Genomic DNA, 17,168 nt, shown 5'->3' on the forward strand with positions numbered 1-17,168 from the left:
GGGATGTCTGTGCCGGTTGGCACGCGGCGTTGGTTTTTCCCTGGGGTGGGAGTCGGCTCCGTGCCGATGCTTGGCAGGACCCCCCTTCACCACAGCCTCTGGAGGAAGCTGGCTTAAACCAGGGTTTAGGATTAAGAGCCATCCCAGCCTCTCTTATTCCTGTCTTATTAGCGGGGCTTTGTCCCCGGGCGGCTGCGCAGTGTGAGAGGGGAGGGAGGACGGGGCAGGGCTGGCTCCTGTGCCGTGCTGTGCCGCTTCCACGCGGAGCGGCGGGACCCCCGGAGCGGGCACTGGAGCGCCGTGGGACGTGGGGGGCTCTAAGCGGGAAGGTTTTGATCCTGCCCCGCGTCATGCCAGCCCTGAGCACCCCCCAGTACCCCCGCAGCTTCCCCCGCATCCCGTGCACCCCGACACACGCACGAGGCGTCCCCCGTGTCCCCGCGGGACACGTGTGCCCGGGCTTGGGGGGGACGAGGTGGGTCAGGAAAACCCTGGGTGCCGTGACGCACCGGAGCCGGCTGCCAGGAAGGGCTTTGGGGATGGATTAAGCCGCCATCTGGCCACCGGGATGGTGCTGGTCCTCGCCACGTCCCTTCCAGCCCTTTCTGGCTGCGGGGGCACAACCTGATCTCCTTCCCCCAACCCGCACCGTTGGGGACCACGGCCTTTCTCCCGGTGCTCCGCCATCCCACGGCAGGGATACGGTGCCGGGAGAAGGCCGCAAGCGGTGCGGCGAAGTTACCGGAGGCGGCCGGGAGATGCTGAGTCACGGCTCGGGTCCGCTCCTGGCACCGGCATCGCGGCGGGACCGGCATCGGCGCCAGCCTCGCTCCGTGCCCGGGGCGGCAGCCAGCACCCAACCGTGCCCGTGCCGGTGCCAGCCTCGCTCCGTGCCCGGCGGCAGGCACCGGCGTCCTTCCATGTTCTCGTGCCGTGCCTCAGTTTCCCCTCAGCGTCCTTCGGTGGAGGCCTTCCTGTCCCTGCAGCGTGGGGTGGGGGGGTCTGGTCCATCCCCAGCTGGGACAGGGTGTCCTGGCGGTGCCCGGTCCCCCGGGCATCTCCTTCCCTCCACCCAAGGAGGCATCTGTCTGTCTGTCCATCCAGCCAGGCTCTCCCCACCGCCAGCCTTTTGGGGGTACCACTCCCCCCCCCCCCCCCCAATGTTGCCAGGGAACCATCCCCATCTTCCTCACCATCACCAGGGAGACGGGAGGAGGAGAAGGGCCGTTTCCCATGGCGACCGCGCAGGCACCCATCCTGCCTCCCCAGCGGTACCCGGGTGCGGGGCGATGCCTGGGGGACACACGGGGTGTCGTCGTGTCCCCCCCCATACGTCTGGCATCACCGCCTGCGTGGCAGCTGCGTTTTGGGGGGGGGGGCTTAGCAACCCCCGCAAACCACCACCACTTACACCCAGGACATCGCTGGATGCTCTGCCTCCTTTTTTTAGGGGGGGGGTATAAAAATCCCACCTCCATTCCCCATTTTTGTCAATCCTGGCTGGGGAAACTGAGGCTGGGGACCCCCCCTGAACCCACCCACCGCCCACCCCCCCCTGCCTTGGAGCTGATGCAAGCAGCGATGGGGTGGGCCCTTCCCTCCCCTCCCACCGCCGCAGTGCCTGGCACACACACCCCGCTTTCTCCCTGCCGGAGAGATAATAATAAAAAAAAAAAAAAAAAAAATCAGAAGAGAAAGAAAAGGCAAGGGGGGGGGGAACCAGAAAAAAAAAAAAAAACAAAAAACCAAACCCATCAGGAAAAAAAAAAAAAAAAAAATCCTGCTGACATCATCTGGGATGACGGGGCTGATCCCGCTGCCGGCCCCCCCCGCCGGAGGCCCCACTAATGCTCCGCTTCTCTCCCAGCACAGCCGCCTTCGTCCAGCCCAAGCCAAAGGTTGCCGGCGGCCGAGCGGGAGGTGGCAGGCGGCCACCCAGGCCGGCCGGCCGGGCTCTGGCATCGCCATGCCCGGAGAATCGGTGAAAACCGAAGGGTTGGGGGGATTGGAGAAGGAAAACGGAATGCCGGAGGGATCGGAGGCAGGTGAGGCTGAGGGAAGGCCGCGGGGAGAAGGGACGGAAGGATGCGGGATGGAGGACGGAGGGATGGAGGACGGAGGGATGCGGGATGGAGGACGTGAGCGGGAGGGATGGAGGACGCAGGGCTGGCCGCGGCGGCAGCCGACACCGCCGAGGTGGTCCGGTACCGACACCCCCGATGCGAGGCAGGAGGTGATTTTGGGGACAACCCCTCCGGGGACAACCCCTCCCTTCAGCCCCAAGGACCCCCCAGGGGTGGCCGGCCTCGGGTTGTGCCCCCCCACACCCCTACACCGGGAGGCCCTGGCAGAACCTGGGGGGGGGGGGGATGTCTTGGTGTCCTGGGGAGTCCGAGCTCCCCCCCCCCCCCCACCCTCCCAACCCCCAGCTCCATTCCCCCTCCCTGGGACCACCGGGTGGGGAAACTGAGGCACGGGCAGTGCGGAGCCGTGGCCCAAGGTCACCCGGCACAGGCGGCCCCGTGGGCTCACCGTCACCCACCGGGGGGGGGGCTGGGGACAGCCGGGATGTACCGGGGGGGAATGTCCCCACTGCCACCCACCCATGTGCCTCAGTTTCCCCCCCCCCCCAGGAGCCAGGTCTGGAAGGGGACGGTGGCTCACCCAAAAATAGTGGGGTGAGGGTCTGGTTTATGCAAGGGGTGGGGGGGGGTGTCAGGGCTTCCCCCCCCCCCAGGACAGCAGAGGGGGGTGCAGGTGGCCTTGTATAGCCCCTGTGCCAGGTGGGAGCAGGGGGAGCCCCAAAACACCCCCCCGGGTACAGGGGGGGGGGGTCCCAGCCAGGCAGCAGTGGGGAAGGGCAGAGCTAAGGGGATCCCAGCACCCCCCCACGCCATGGGAGACAACATGAGATTGGGGGGGGGGGGGGGGGGGGGGGGGGGAAGCATAGCCCCCCAATTAACCCTTTAAGGGCCCCCTACGAATGACCCACCCCAGGCCCCTTTTTTTGGGAAGGGTCTTCCCCCCCCCAGGGCAGGCAGCTGCCTGTTAAATACCCAGGTGAGACCCCACCCCCCCCCCTCCCAGCAGCCTCTGCAGCCTTGCCCCGCCCCCTCACCTCTATATAAAGCCCCCCCCCGTGGGGGGGGCCATGGGGTTGTGCTGGGTTTGGTGTTACTGGTGGGTCCTGGTTGCTTCTGCCCCCCATGGACCTGCCCTCTGGGGGCATCAGGTAATGTGGGGAGTAATGGGGAGGGGGGGTCACCCCCCCCAGGAGGTTTTGGGGTGCTTGTAAGGTGGGGAGGGGGCTGAACTCAGCCCATCCCCCTTCAGCTGGGTAGTGGGGGGGGGTTGAGAACCCACAAACTCAGTGCATGGGTGGGCACAAAGCTCCCTCTGGGGGTGATGTTGTAAGGGGGGGGTTCCCCTTGCTTGGGGACACCTGGGTCTGGGGTCCCCCCCTTAATATATCTGCATCTATATGCCCCTTGGGGGGGGGGGGGGGGGAGGTGTCTGCTGGTGTGTGTCACCCCATGGGTGCTCTGGGTGGGGGGGTCACCCTGTTCTCCCACCCCTGGGGTGGGTGATACCAGCCTGGCTGGGTGTGTGTCTGTCCCCCCCCCCCATGGCAGCACCCTGGCTGTCTCCTCCCTATGGCCCCCCCGTTATGGGGTGACCCTGGGTGGCAGCAGTGGGGGGCCATGGCACTGAGGGGGGGGGGTGTCTCCCCCTCTCTCCACAGCCCCCCCGCCGGCCACGAGCCCCCCCGCCGATGCCCGCCAAGGAGGAGGCTCGCCCGCAGCCCGAGGGGGCTAGCTGCGACCCCGGCCCCCCCCCGCCCCGCCGCCGCTCCCCCCGGCGAGGCCTGCCGGCCCCCCCAGCCCGCGGACCCCTGGACACCCGCATCGTCATGGGCGAGGAGACGCGCTCCCCCGCCGCCCCCGAGCTCCGGGGGGGTCCCCCGCCCGCCCGCCGTGCCTTGTCCTTTCCCCGCTCCCACCAAAGAACCCCCCCAGCGCCAAGCGGCCGAGCCCCCCCCGGGCAGACCCCCCGCCGCCAGCCTGGACCCCGACCTCTTCTTCACGGCTCCCTCCACCCCGATCCGGGTCGGGGGGTCCCGGCTGCCGCCAGCCCCCCCGAGGAGCAGACGGACGGGGAGAGCGAGGGGCTCTGCTCCCCCCCCACGTCCCCCTCCGGGTCCTACATGACGGCCCGAGGGGGGCAGCTGGGGGTCCTCCGGCACCGCCAGCACCTCCCCGTCCTGCTCCCCAACCTGGCGGCCGAGGCCGAAGCCATGGCGGCGGCCGAGGCCGAAGGCAATGGCCGAGGTCGAAACCGTGCCGGCGTCGCCCGCCTGCCTGGAGGATCCCCCTGCCTTCACCCCGCCGTCTCCCGAGGAGGAGGAGGAGGAGGATGAAGATGACGGACCCTTCGCTCCGCCGGGGGGGATGAGGAGGAGGAGGATGGACGGACGCCGGAGGAAGAGGAGGATGAGGAATGGGGGGTGTCGGTGGGCGCGGGGCTGATCCCGGCGGCGCTGCTGCCCTTCCGCGGCAGCCTGCTCTTCCAGGCCGAGGCGGTGGAGATCGCCCCGCTGCCCCACGGCACGGCACCCCTGCCCCTCTCCGGTGAGGAGGAGGACGAGGAGGAGGAGGAGGACGAAGAAGAAGAAGAGGAGGAAGAAGAAGAGGAGGAGGAGGAGTGGTGGCAGCACCTCAGCCTCCTTCCTGCGCTCGCTGTCGGAGACCTCCATCACCGAGGGGGTGGACGAGTCCTTCGCCTTCCGCGACGACACCTCCGCCTCCTCCGACTCGGCCGCCTACGACGGCGAGGAGGACGAGCGGCTCTACGGCACTGAGCGCCATGCCGTGGGGGCTGAGGGGGGGGCCCCCGGCACCGCCACCGCTCCCCCCCCGGCACCGATACCTCTGGGGACGGTGGCATCGAGCTCCACCTTCATGCCGGGACGGACCCGGTCGGCTCTGGCTCACCGGAGGGGTCCCCGCGGCGGCACCACCACGGCGAGGAGCCGGCGAGCGCGGTGCCCGGCGGGGAGGACGCCGGCGGGGATGACCTCAGCGCCGAGCGGATGGAGCCGGGGACGCTGGGAGCAGGATGGCGGCGAGAACCCCCCCGGCACCCTCCGGAGAAGGTGGCGTGGAGCCAGACGGTGAGGACCTTCCTCACCTCCTCATCTTCCTCCTCGGAGCTGGAGGAGGCTTCAGCCCTGGAGCCTGATGTCCTGTGGGAGCCGGACCCTGTCCTGGGGGGGTGTCCCCCACTGGAGCCCCCCCAGCTCCCAGAGGAGCCGGCGGTGATGCCGGGTGCCGAGGAGGAGCCGGTGGTGAAGGATGACTCCGGTATGGCAGTGCAGGAAGAGGGGCCCGGCACGGAGCCGGCGGTGAGCCACAGCGTCCTGCAGCCCCCCGGCCTCTGCTCCGGGGAGCCCGGGGACCCCCAAAACCGACGGGCCGGGGAGGGACGACACGGCACCGGCCAACGGGGAGCCACAGGGTGGCCCTGGGAGTGACGGCGATGATGGTGACAGCGACGATGAGCTTGGCACCGTGAGAGCAGGGAGCAATGAGCTGGCAGCCACCGATGGCCCCGATGAGCTGGACGTCATGGCCGCTGACCCGGCACCGTCGGTGACACCCAGCCCACCAAACGAGCCGGACACCGTGGGCATCGAGCCGGCACCGTCGGTGACACCCAGCCCCACCAAACGAGCCGGACACCGTGGGCATCGAGCCGGCACCGTCGGTGACACCCAGCCCACCAAACGAGCCGGACACCGTGGGCATCGAGCCGGCACCGTCGGTGACACCCAGCCCACCAAACGAGCCGGACACCGTGGGCATCGAGCCGGCACCGTCGGTGACACCCAGCCCACCAAACGAGCCGGACACCGTGGGCATCGAGCCGGCACCGTCGGTGACACCCAGCCCACCAAACGAGCCGGACACCGTGGGCATCGAGCCGGCACCGTCGGTGACACCCAGCCTGCTGGATGAGCTGGACACAGCAGCCACCGACCCTGACCTGGTGCCATCGGTGACGCCAAGCCCACCAAATGAGCTGGATGTGGCAGCCACCGACCTGGTGCCGTCGATGACACCCAGCCTGCCAGATGAGCCGGACACGGTGGCCACTGACCCAGCGCCATTGGTAACACCCAGCCCGCAGGATGAGACGGATGTCACAGCCACCAACCTTGACCTGGTGCCATCGGTGACGCCCAGCCCGCCGGATGAGCCGGACACGGTGGCCACCGACCTGGGTGCGTTGGTAATGCCCAGCCTGCCAGAGGAGCCGGACACTGCAGCCACCGACCCTGAGCTGGTGCCATCGGTGACGTCCAGCCCGCCGGATGAGCCAGACACCGTGGCCGCTGACCTGGTGCCGTCGGTGACACCTAGCCCGCCGGATGAGCCGGACACTGTGGCGGCTGACCCGGTGCCATCAGGGTTGCCGGATGAGCCGGACACCACGGCCACCGACATGGTGCCATTGGTGACGCCCAGCCGGCCGGATGAGCCGGACACCGTGGCCACCGATGTGGTGCCGTTAGTGATGCCAGCCCGCCGGATGAGCCGGACACCGTGGCGGCTGACCCGGTGCCATCAGGTTTGCCAGATGAGCCGGCCACCATGGCCACTGACGTGGTGCCACTGGTGACGCCCAGCCCGCCGGATGAGCCGGCCACCGCGGCCACCGACCCGGTGCCGTTGGTGACACCCAGCCCGCCGGATGAGCCGGACAGCGCGGCCCGCCGACCCCGACCTGGCACCGTTGGTGATGCCAGGCCGGCCGGCCGGCGTCGCGGGCACCGTCCCCCCCCCGCCGCAAGACGCGTCCCCCTCGCGATGCCGACGAGGAACCGGCGGATGGGGCGGCCTCGGCCGGCGAGTCCCCGGAGCCACCGGTGACCGCGTGTCCCTCGGCGCAGGGGACGATGGCGCGTCCCCCCGGGGACGTCGGCGAAGCCCCCGAGGAGTGGGACGCTGCCACCCGCCTCCTCCGAGGAGTCCGTCCCCGGAGCTGCTGGAGACCTCCCGCTCCCGCACCGACTCCAGCTTCTTCACCGCCCCCCGAGGACAGTGCTGGGGAGGCGGCCGCCCCCCCCAGACCCCCATTTTCCGACGAGGAGGAGGAGGAGGAGGAAGAGGATGCCGCCCGTCGCTGCCTGGCCCTCTGCCTGCCCCGCCTCGCCCCCCGCCATCCCCCCGTTGATCTTCACCGCTTCGGAGCGGGAGGTGTACGTGGGGGCCCCCCCGGCCCCCCTTGAACTGCTCCAACCACCCGGTGCCTTTTCGGAGAGCGGGGCGGCCCTGGCAGCGCGGGAGGACCGGCAGCGGGTCACCGCCATGTTACGGGGCTCCTTTGGGGATCTGCCGGCCCCCCGCCCTCCTCCCCAGGCCCCTGGAGCCCCCCCGAGGTGCTGGCAGAGCCCCCCCAGAGCCCTCCCGGCGATGGGGGGGCGGAGGAGCCCCCGACCCCCCCAAGAGCCCCTGACCCCCTCGGCCGGGCGATGAGCCCCCGAGCCAGACTGCTGGGGAAACCGATGCCAAAGTCCTGGGGGAGGGTGGCCCCCCCAGCCCCCCCAGCGAGCCCCCGGCACCCCCCCGGCAGCAGGAGGAAGAGGAGGCGACGGCGGGGGCCCCCTCCAGCCCCCCAGCTCGCTCCGGGTGCCGGCGAAGCGGAGGATGCTCAGCCGGAGCCGGTTGGGGAAGCGGCACCCCAAGCCCCCCCTGAGCCCCCCAGCCCGCCGCCGGCCCCCCGCCCTCCGCTCCCCAAAGTCTGCCAAGTGCCTCCTCTCGCCGTCCGCGCCGCCGTCGCCGTGCCCGGATCCGGCCCGCGGCCCCCAGGACACCTCAGGGCTCCCCGCCGGCGAGGAGCGTCCGTCTGTCCTGCCGCCTCCAGGAAGCACCTCGAGGGTAAGATATTCCCCCCCCCCCCCCACGACACCCACCCACCCCACCATTGCCGTGCGGCTGGGGGTGGGCTTCACCCACTGGTGGGGTGCTGGGGGGGTCCTCCTTGGTGGGTCCAGGGTGGGCGATGGGGTTGAGCAGGCTGGATTTGACCCCATGGGAAGGGATTTTGGGGGGCATGACCAGCTCAGTCCCCCCCATTGCCCCCACAGCCACCCCCCCACCATCATGGGGTACTGTGTGGGACTGGGGGTGGGCATCACCCACTGGTGGGGTGCTGGGGGGTCCTCTTTGGTGGGTCCAGGGTGGGCGATGGGGTTGAGCAGGCTGGATTTGACCCCATGGGAAGGGATTTTGGGGGGCAACCGCCAGCTCAGTCCCCCCCATTGCCCCCACAGCCACCCCCCCACCATCATGGGGTACTGTGTGGGACTGGGGGTGGGCATCACCCACTGGTGGGGTGCTGGGGGGGTCCTCTTTGGTGGGTCCCAGGGTGGGCGATGGGGGTGAGCAGGCTGGATTCGACCCCATGGGAAGGGATTTTGGGGGGCAACCGCCAGCTCAGTCCCCCCCATTGCCCCCACAGCCACCCCCCCACCATCATGGGGTACTGTGTGGGACTGGGTGGGCATCACCCACTGGTGGGGTGCTGGGGGGTCCTCTTTGGTGGGTCCCAGGGTGGGCGATGGGGGTGAGCAGGCTGGATTTGACCCCATGGGAAGGGATTTTGGGGGGCATGACCAGCTCAGTCCCCCCCATTGCCCCCACAGCCACCCCCCACCATCATGGGGTACTGTGTGGGACTGGGGTGGGCATCACCCACTGGTGGGGTGCTGGGGGTCCCCTTTGTTGGGTCCCAGGGTGGGCGATGGGGATGAGCAGGCTGGATTCGACCCCATGGGAAGGGATTTTGGGGGGGCACCGCCAGCTCAGCCCCCCACCCCCTCTGCCCGCAGCCCCCCAGCCCTCCCCACGCAAGGAGAAGGAGGCCCGAGGCAGGCAGGCAGGGACGGGCAGCGCAGGCAGCCGGGGACCCCCCCGGGGGTCCCTGCAGTCGGAGTCGAGCTCCTCCAGCGAGGCGGAGGCTCCGTACCCCTGCCCCGAAATCCAGCGCCTGCGGGAAGCCGCCGGCATCGCCCCTGCGCCAGGACAAGCAGCCCCCCGGCCCCCCGCCGCTGCGAGGCAACCATAAAGGTGAGAGGGGGGGGGGTCCCTGTGGGGTTCCCCCCCTCCCCCAAATTTTTGGGGGGGTGGGGTGTCAGAGGGGCACCCATCTCCATCCCACCCCTCTGCTTGGCCGCAGGGTCGTGTAACGAGTCGGAGAGTAACGACGAGTCCATCCCTGAGCTGGAGGAGCCCGAAGGCTCGGAGCCGCAGCCGACCCCAGACCCAGGTGGGGTTTTTTTTGGGGGGGGGGGTGATGGGGACCCCCTTACCCTCCCCAGGGTGGTGGGACTGGGGCTGTCCTCACCCACGGATCTCTGGCAGGCACAGCTCACCCACTCGCTGGGCACCGGGGAGGAGACCGTCAGCAAGGCGAAGCAGAGCCGGAGCGAGAAGAAAGCAGGAAGGTGGGATGGGGACCCCCCCCCAGGTGGGGCTGGGGGTCCCCCATGGGGCTGGGGGGGTCCCTGTCCTATCCTAGGGTTAGTGGGGGGTAAGATGGGGGGTGGCGGGGGGGGAAATCTCCACTCCGAGATGGTCTCCAGCTCATGCCGGGGTGTCCCAGTACTGGGCTGGGGTGGTGGTGTGGGGTCCCCCATTCCTGGGGGGGGGGGGGCTCAGGCTGGCCATGCTGGGGGACAACATTGTCCCACATCCCTGGTTTTGCCCTAGTCCCAGGGTTCTGGGGGGCTGCAGACCCCCCCTCCTTGGCTGCTCTGGGTGTTGTGATGCCGGACAGGGGGACACAGGGTCACCTGTGTCCTGTTTTTTTCCGCCCCCCCCCCCCCAGGCCATGTCCAAGCTGGGGCTCGCGGCAGATCCACGGCGTCACCCGCATCCCACCATCACCGCAAGTCCAAGAACATCCTCTTCGTCATCACCAAACCCGACGTCTTCAAGAGCCCCGCGTCCGACATCTACATCGTCTTCGGGGAAGCCAAGGTGAATGGGGGGGGGGTGAAAGGGGGGGGGGTCCCATCCTTGGCGCTGGCGGGTGACCCCGTGTCCCCGCAGATCGAGGACCTGTCGCAGCAAGTGCACAAGGCGGCGGCGGAGAAGTTCAAGGTGCCGATGGAGCACTCGCCCCTGATCACGGAGACGGCCCCCACCCTCACCATCAAGGAGGAGAGCGAGGAAGAGGAGGAGGTGGGTGCCGGAGGGGATCCAGGGATACGGGTGGGGATGGGTCAGGGCCTTTTGGGGGGGGGGCTGACAGTGATGTCGTGTGTCTTTGTGTGTCCCCCCCCTCCTCGCAGGTGGACGAGACGGGGCTGGAGGTGAGGGACATCGAGCTGGTGATGGCCCAGGCCAACGTCTCGCGCCCCAAAGCCGTGCGGGCGCTTCGGCACAACAACAACGACATCGTCAACGCCATCATGGTGAGTGGTTGGGGGGGGGGGGAAGCTGAAAACGGGGTTATAGCCCCCCCCATGCATCTCCCAGCATGAATTGGGGGTGCAACCCCCCTCCCTGGGGTGCTGCGGGGGGGGTCCCTGATGCTCTGCTCTCTCCCCCCCACAGGAGCTGACTATGTAGCGGCCGGGAGCATCCCGGCCCCCCTGTATAGATGCACAGTTACTCCCCCCCCCCCCCGCCATCCTTCCTCTAGACCCCCCCATACTCCTCTGCGTCTGTAACGCTCAATAAATGGCCTCATGTATCACTTGGATCGCACACCGCCTCCGCTCACGGTGATTTTGGGGCTGGGGGGGGGGTCTGGGCTGTCCCGCGGCTTCCCCAGACCTGTATCCCAGTGGGGTCCTGTCTCTGGGGGGAGCTCGGGACACCCCCATTCCAGCAGTGGGTTAGGGCGCAGGGGCTGTAACTGGGGCGGGGTGCCCAGGGAAATGGGGGTGAGTGGTGGCCGTTACGGCGAGGCCACCGCGGTGGGATACGGGGTGGTGGGACCCCCCCGGTTCTGCAGTGTTGGGGGGCACACGGCACTGGATGGGGTGGCAGAGCCCCAGGATGCTCCCGAAGCAGTCGGGCACCAGGGCTTTGCCCCCCCCCCATGTCGCTAATTTGGAGGTGCTTAACAAAGCCGGGCTTTGCCGAAGCCCAAGGGAGGTGAGCGAGGGCTTTAGCAATGAGACAAACCACTGTCGGGTGCAGAATTATATTTACCTGTAACAAATACTCCGTACAGAAAGCATACATACACAGCCTCCCCCGGGACCCGCCGCGGCCCCCCCACACCCACGTCCCCCGGTGCCGGGGTCGCTCCAGGGCTGGCGATGGGGAAATGGAGGCGGCAGAACCCCCCCAGCTGCTGCCATCTACTCGCTCCCAGAACGCTACACCCCGCAGGGTTATTTCCAGAATTAAGTCCCGTTTCCCACTGAAGTATAAAAAAAAAACAAAAAACCACCGCGAGCTGTTACGGCTTCTGTTTTATAGCTCTCCGTATACAATCATGTCAAAAATAGGGCTTTTTTTTTTTTCTTCCAAATTTCCTTAAGTCTTTAAGGACTTGAACATCCCCATGTGCAATTTGTTTTTAATCTGTAAATCATAAAAAGGCACTAAAACTACCCCCTAGCTCTGAGTACTCCCAGCCCTGTGCTGTGCCACTGCCTCCTGGCTTAAGAAGGAGGAAAAAAAATCTTGGTTTCCCCAAGGCCCGAGGCCCTGGAGCTGGTGCCCAGGGGACGGAGCTGGGACCCCCCATCTCCCCCTTCCCTTGGCTGATGGCAAAAACACCTGCCAGGAGGAGGAAACCTCCAGCTTCTCCATCAAGGCTTGTTCCTAGGGAAGACGCTCTCTGGGATGGATGTGTCCTGGCCAAACCCTTTCCTCCAGGGGCTGGGGGACCCTCTCTGAGACCCCCCCCCCTCTCCTGCTCTGAAGTTTATCAGCCTCAAAACTGGAAGGAAAGGGCTGTTGGAGGATGGAGGGATCCTGTACCCGTCCCCGGCTCCCCAGGGAGCCGAACACCGGGGTGACTCGGCTGCTTTCACCCCTTAAAGTCCAGGGGAAGGAGGGCTTGGGGTGATGGGGACCCCCCCGGGGAGCAGAAAGGGGTCACCCTGACCCCAGCCTAAAGCAGCGCGGGATCCGTGTGGGATCGTACCGAGGGCCGGCGCCTGCGATCCCGGGAAAGGGCAGGTAAGAAATGGCCGGAGCAGCGGGGCTGGGGAGGGAGAGGATGGTAGGGATGAAGGCTGCTGCCTGCCTGGGACGGACACCGGTAAGGGTAATGGTTAGGTGGGGAGCTGCAGGGAAAGCTTTGGGGACAAAGAGCAGAGGAATGTGCAGGAGGAGGCTGGTTCTCCCCCCCCGAAAAATTGCTGAGCCAGTGTCTGGCTGCAAAGCACCCACCGCAGCCAGCCCCCCCCGCCCCCCCATGCTCGGGGTGGCTGCCAGAGTCACCCATGGGTGCCAGAGACCCCGTCTGACCCCTGGGGTGCTGCCCCAATCCTCCTCCAGCCCCATCCTTCCTCCTGGTTGTGGCTCTAAGATAACTGGGGACCCCCACCCCAAGCCCTGATCCTTCTTAGGTGACCCCCCCCCCCCCCAGCAAACAGCATCTCCCCCGTGGGGCCCAGCCGGCACCTCTCTCTGCGCGGGAGCGCTCCTCTGGCAGGGGATAGAGATTAAAAAAATAAGTGTGTATTTATCACTGTATGTAAAAATATATACAACATGTACAGCACACCCTGCAGCCCCCCCCCCCCCCCCCCCAAAAAAACTTCCCAGAGTGGGTCCTGGATCAGCTCTCCTGTCCCAGCGGTGGCCCTGGGGGACAGCAAAGTCCCCGAGGAGCCCCAACAGACACGCAATGCCCCCCTGCCAGCACCCCGAACCCCCAGGACGGGTGGCAGGGGAGGACCAGGGGGTCCCCCAGACCGGGGGGGCGGGGGGGGTGGGATGCATGGGGCAAGTCCTTGTGCTCGGCAGGCTGGCGTGCGGAAAGGGGATGCCCTGGCAGGCGCCGGCAGCTGCCTGACCTGTGCCCACGGGCGCACACGAGCCCACTGGCAGGTAAAATGGCATCCGTGTGGCCCCCCCCCTACCTCCCTGGGGTCCCCCCCCGCTATTCCTGAGCAAAGCCGGGGCCGGGGGGGGGGTACGGCAGCGTTTGCAGGCCGGGTTGCAGCAGCCCAAGCACAAAGCTCGCAGCACGGGCGGCATCGGCAGCTTCTCCTGCGGGTCTGGAGCCGAAATGTTTTCGACAACATCGACAATAGGTTTAATAATTCACATTGTGGTAAACTTCATTCAAAAAACAGGGGGAGGAAGAAGAAGAGGAGGAGGAGAGCAGTTACAACAGGGATACCATGTGCAAAACTGTAAACCAGGCAGAGGGTTGTAGCCGACTTGTCTCCCCGGCCTCGCTCCCTGCTGCGCCGGCAAAACCAAACCAGGGACGGTGCAGGCCGGGCTCCTGCCCCGGCGTCCTCCACCACAGCGTGCCAGCATGGTAAGAGGGCGCCGGCCGCCTGCCAAGGGCCACTTGGAGCCGTTAACGAGGACGGGAGAGTAATTACATCCTGATCTAGCCCCAAAACCTCTTCCAGAACGACGGTCAGGATACAGGCACTGCTGCGGGGGTCCTCTCCGAGAGGGTGGGAAGGTGCCGGAGTGAGCCCCTGCCCCGGCGCGGGGAGGTGCCGGGGCCGTCCCTCCCCCCCCTCGCTGGCTCTCAGGAGGAATCGCGGTCCATGCTTGCACCCCAGGGCTTCAATGTCGTTGCTTGATGTGCGAGATCATTCGGTCCCACTCGTCCTCCTCCGAAGGGACGGACTGGTCATCTGAGCTGCCGGCAGCGCCGTTGCCGTTGGTGGTGGAATTGGAGGTGGTGCTCAGTGTCCGTCTGTACCTCCCAAAACTGTCTGTGATGATGCCTCGGCCGTCCTTCACCCCGATGGTTTCGAGGAAGTTCTCAAAGTGTTGACTGTCCTTCTCGGGGATGAAGGGGCGAAGACCTGGATCAGGGAAGAAAACCCGAGGAGGAAACAGCATCATCGTGTGTTTTGTATGGCACAGGCGTGCAGGGGAGACATCCAGGACAGATTTCCATGTGGCTTTGCTCAGCTGTCTGAAATTCCTCACGGCTTCTGAGCCATCCAGCAGAGCCCAGCTGCTGAGGCTGGCTGTAATGTCATGCCCCAGCTCCCTGAAACGGCACAGGGCTTGGCAGAGGAGCCCATTTCAGGGGGACAGGGGACCACTGGAGTCTCCAGCTTTTGTGGCCACATCTCACACTTACACCCCTGAGAACTGCAGCCGCTGCCCACCGAGCACAAAATCCCGCCAAAGCAGGATTTTCCCGAGCTCGAAAGGATCGTCTGCTGATTCCCCACCGAAACATATTGCTCGGCTTTACTGAGCTTATTGCTCTAAGGGCATCAGCCCACGACCTCCTGCTCCCGAAGGAGCACAGGCAGGGCGGCTGCAGGAACATCTGTCCTGTCTCTCTCTGCATCCCACCGTGGGCTGGTGTCCCTGGCAGGGTGGCTGTCACCCGCTGCGAAGCAGAGAGGGTCACTGGGACACAGGTTAGGCATGCTGCTACTTATCCTTTGAGGATTTTAAGTAACTAACTCGGTTTTCTTTGTAATTAGCAGTAGGGTGAGAGTCCTCAAGAGCAAGTGTTTAAGTTAAGGCTACCTAAATGGCTTTTCCTGATGGGCCCCATCCTGCTCCAGCTGCAGGTGTGACCACCCAGGCTGGGAAAAGCAAGTTGGATTTGCTTTTCGGTGACATGCAGCCAATATAAAGTCAGCCTCCCAGCACAGCGACCTTGCCTTTGTGCCAGCTTTGGTACCCGGCAAACGTTAAAAGCAAGTCGGTTGCGTGCGCACCACTGAAAGAAAATGCCTTTGTGCTGGCGGAGGCGCCCGGCTGCCCTGCTGGATCCCCAGGACAAAGGAAAGAGAAGCCGGCTGGCGCGAGAACTCGCAGAGAGCTGCCCCTCTCCCTGCGGCACGCTGACTCCGGTGAGCAACCCCCAGCGCTTTCAGCAGATCTGCTTTTGTAAGAGGGTGAAAAACCAAGGCATTGCTTTTCAGCAACAATGGGCATCTCCGTTTTGGTCCCTGCGCTGTTTGAAAGCCCCCCCAGCACTGGCTGAGTGCCCAGCTGAGAACCTGCCTGCCCCAGGGCCAGTGCAGACATCAGGTCAGGCCCACGTCCTCCTGCCCCAAGCCATGGGCTCTTGTTACTGATGCTCTTTCAGCTTATTAAAGCCAAAATCAAAGTAGAGAGTTTGAGGAGGAAGGACTTGCAAGAGCCCCGGAGGCTCTCAGCCTCCTTTTAACGAAGGGGAACGAAAGGGTCCTGTTCCCCTGCCAGGGTGCACACCTTCCGCCCAGGACCGTGAAATTCCTCTCCAAGGAATGCAGGTTCAGTACGCCCAGATGAACGGCACATCCAACACCAGAATCGCCTGGTGTCGGGCACTGCACGGCTGGCCAAGGACCAGAACCCTCTTTCTTGCTACCAGCAGGCACAGAAATACCTGGTGTTCGGTCTGGAGGAGGTACCCAGGCTCCCTCTGCAGTCAGAAGGAGAGGTCAGCATCTGGAAGGGTGACTCAAGCCTCTGAGACCAGGGGTCTGTGTTAGATGGACCCAGCTGCCCTCAGGAAACAAGCATCTCCAAGGAGAGATGGATTGAGATGTTGCTCCTTGCTTGGTGACACCCCAAGGAATCCTTGTGCCATCCACGCCCACCTCTCTACCGCTTTGCATCCCATCAGACTGCCCACGGGGAAGGTCCGTGCATCAGCGATCGGTACCAGACACATCACAAGGGCTTGGGAGCAGACCGACACCGGCTCTCACCCTCCACGATGAATCCCTGGCAGCTGACACTCACCTAAGAGCAGAAACTTTCTGCTGTCCCCGTAGAGCTGCTTCAAGTTGATGCAGAATTCGTGGATCGAAGCCCCATTGCGATACTCGTGCAGGAGCATTGCGAACTGCTGGATCTCTTGGGAAGAGAGTTTCGTTCGGAGCTGCGGAAGAGAAGCACACCACAAACGTCACTGATTTTTTTTTAGGAAGAGATGATGGGAAGCCTGGGAACAGCATTTACCGGATTTATTGCTATTTGACAAGAGCTGCAGTAATGAACCAGCTCACCCTGATGGAAAAGCAGGACAGGCTGCTGCAACCCACTACTGAGCTGGCAGCTTTCAAACAGGGACAAGCTGTGAGCGTACACAGGGACTGTGACACGCAAAGTGATGGACCTGGCGCGCCGCGGATGGTGTGACATGCCTTTACATGGTGAGAGGGGACAAGGGGGTGGGGATGCTGCTGCAGAAGGATGTGAGCCCACGCTCAGGTCCCACGAGGCCTCCAAGCACAACCTGTATGAAAAGGAGGAGGATGAGACATTCCTACACCAGCGTGGGCTCACGTTCTACACGCCGAGGCAATGAACCCGAATTCCAAGAGTACCCTAAAGGGAAGAAAACCCCTCCACCCTGCCCTGCAAGCCAAGGACACCCTACCGTCATCATATAGTCCTGGAGCAGCTCTGTCGCCGTGGTGCTCAGCTCGCTCTCACTGACTGTCTTAATGTGTGGAGACTGTTGTGTGGAGAAGGAAGAGGGGGAGTTGTCACCTGCATCCAAGGTTTCTGGAAAGGAACTGAAATGCAAACAGATTGTGAGTCCTCCAGAGCTCCTCAGGCACCTCCTGCATCACCGTCGCTGGCAGCCGCAGCACAGGAGAGCCTGGAAGAGCGGAGAGGCACGTGGAGACGCGTTCCCTCTGCAATGAGGCTGGCAGCCTTCAGCTGCCGAGGGCATCTGAAGGCTCCCACCCAGCACAGAGGACTTTAACTATATTGGTTTGGTGACCTGCCGAAAACAAAGCCCTACATGGGCAAATATCCCCTCCAACTGCTTTCTCGTTTTGCAACAGTGTGGGGAAAAGTCTCAAACTACCTTATTGTGGCATTAAATGTGAAACTTCCAAATAGCATCAGTCAATTTTAAACAACTGATTTGCATGTCAGGTTTTCAGCCCACAAACGCTATCAACGTTTTCAGCGGTCACCGATTCAGGAGGGAAAAAGTTTCCAAAATAAAAGGGTTTGGGGAAAACCTTTTCTCCCAAC

The 17,168-nt window shown here is 65.1% G+C and overlaps 2 protein-coding genes across 2 annotated transcripts in view; one reads left to right on the forward strand and one right to left on the reverse strand.

Moving 5' to 3' along the window:
* Positions 1 to 350: 350 nt before the first annotated feature.
* LOC128139158 (NAC-alpha domain-containing protein 1-like) lies at positions 351 to 10,772 on the forward strand. Its single transcript, XM_052781222.1, is given in 24 exon segments — positions 351 to 475; positions 698 to 992; positions 1,171 to 1,279; positions 1,862 to 2,045; positions 3,743 to 4,124; positions 4,127 to 4,213; positions 4,215 to 4,481; positions 4,523 to 4,665; positions 4,706 to 5,170; positions 5,447 to 5,648; positions 5,731 to 6,674; positions 6,756 to 7,089; positions 7,091 to 7,200; positions 7,202 to 7,538; positions 7,541 to 7,937; positions 8,891 to 9,123; positions 9,125 to 9,128; positions 9,238 to 9,332; positions 9,429 to 9,505; positions 9,889 to 9,940; positions 9,942 to 10,040; positions 10,113 to 10,244; positions 10,355 to 10,477; positions 10,620 to 10,772. Coding segments are annotated over 24 exon segments (5,211 nt in total). The 3' UTR covers positions 10,635 to 10,772.
* A 2,514-nt stretch (positions 10,773 to 13,286) lies between these two features.
* Positions 13,287 to 17,168, reverse strand: part of CCM2 (CCM2 scaffold protein) — a 38,322-nt gene continuing 34,440 nt past the window's right edge. Inside the window, 5 exon segments of the mRNA XM_052809055.1 lie at positions 13,287 to 13,764; positions 13,766 to 13,792; positions 13,794 to 14,023; positions 15,918 to 16,056; positions 16,558 to 16,696. Of these exon segments, the coding sequence (XP_052665015.1) occupies positions 13,741 to 13,764; positions 13,766 to 13,792; positions 13,794 to 14,023; positions 15,918 to 16,056; positions 16,558 to 16,696 (559 nt within the window). The 3' untranslated portion in view covers positions 13,287 to 13,740.

This window comes from Harpia harpyja, chromosome 1 (assembly GCF_026419915.1).
Source record: "Harpia harpyja isolate bHarHar1 chromosome 1, bHarHar1 primary haplotype, whole genome shotgun sequence".
Taxonomy (NCBI): Eukaryota; Metazoa; Chordata; class Aves; order Accipitriformes; family Accipitridae; genus Harpia; species Harpia harpyja.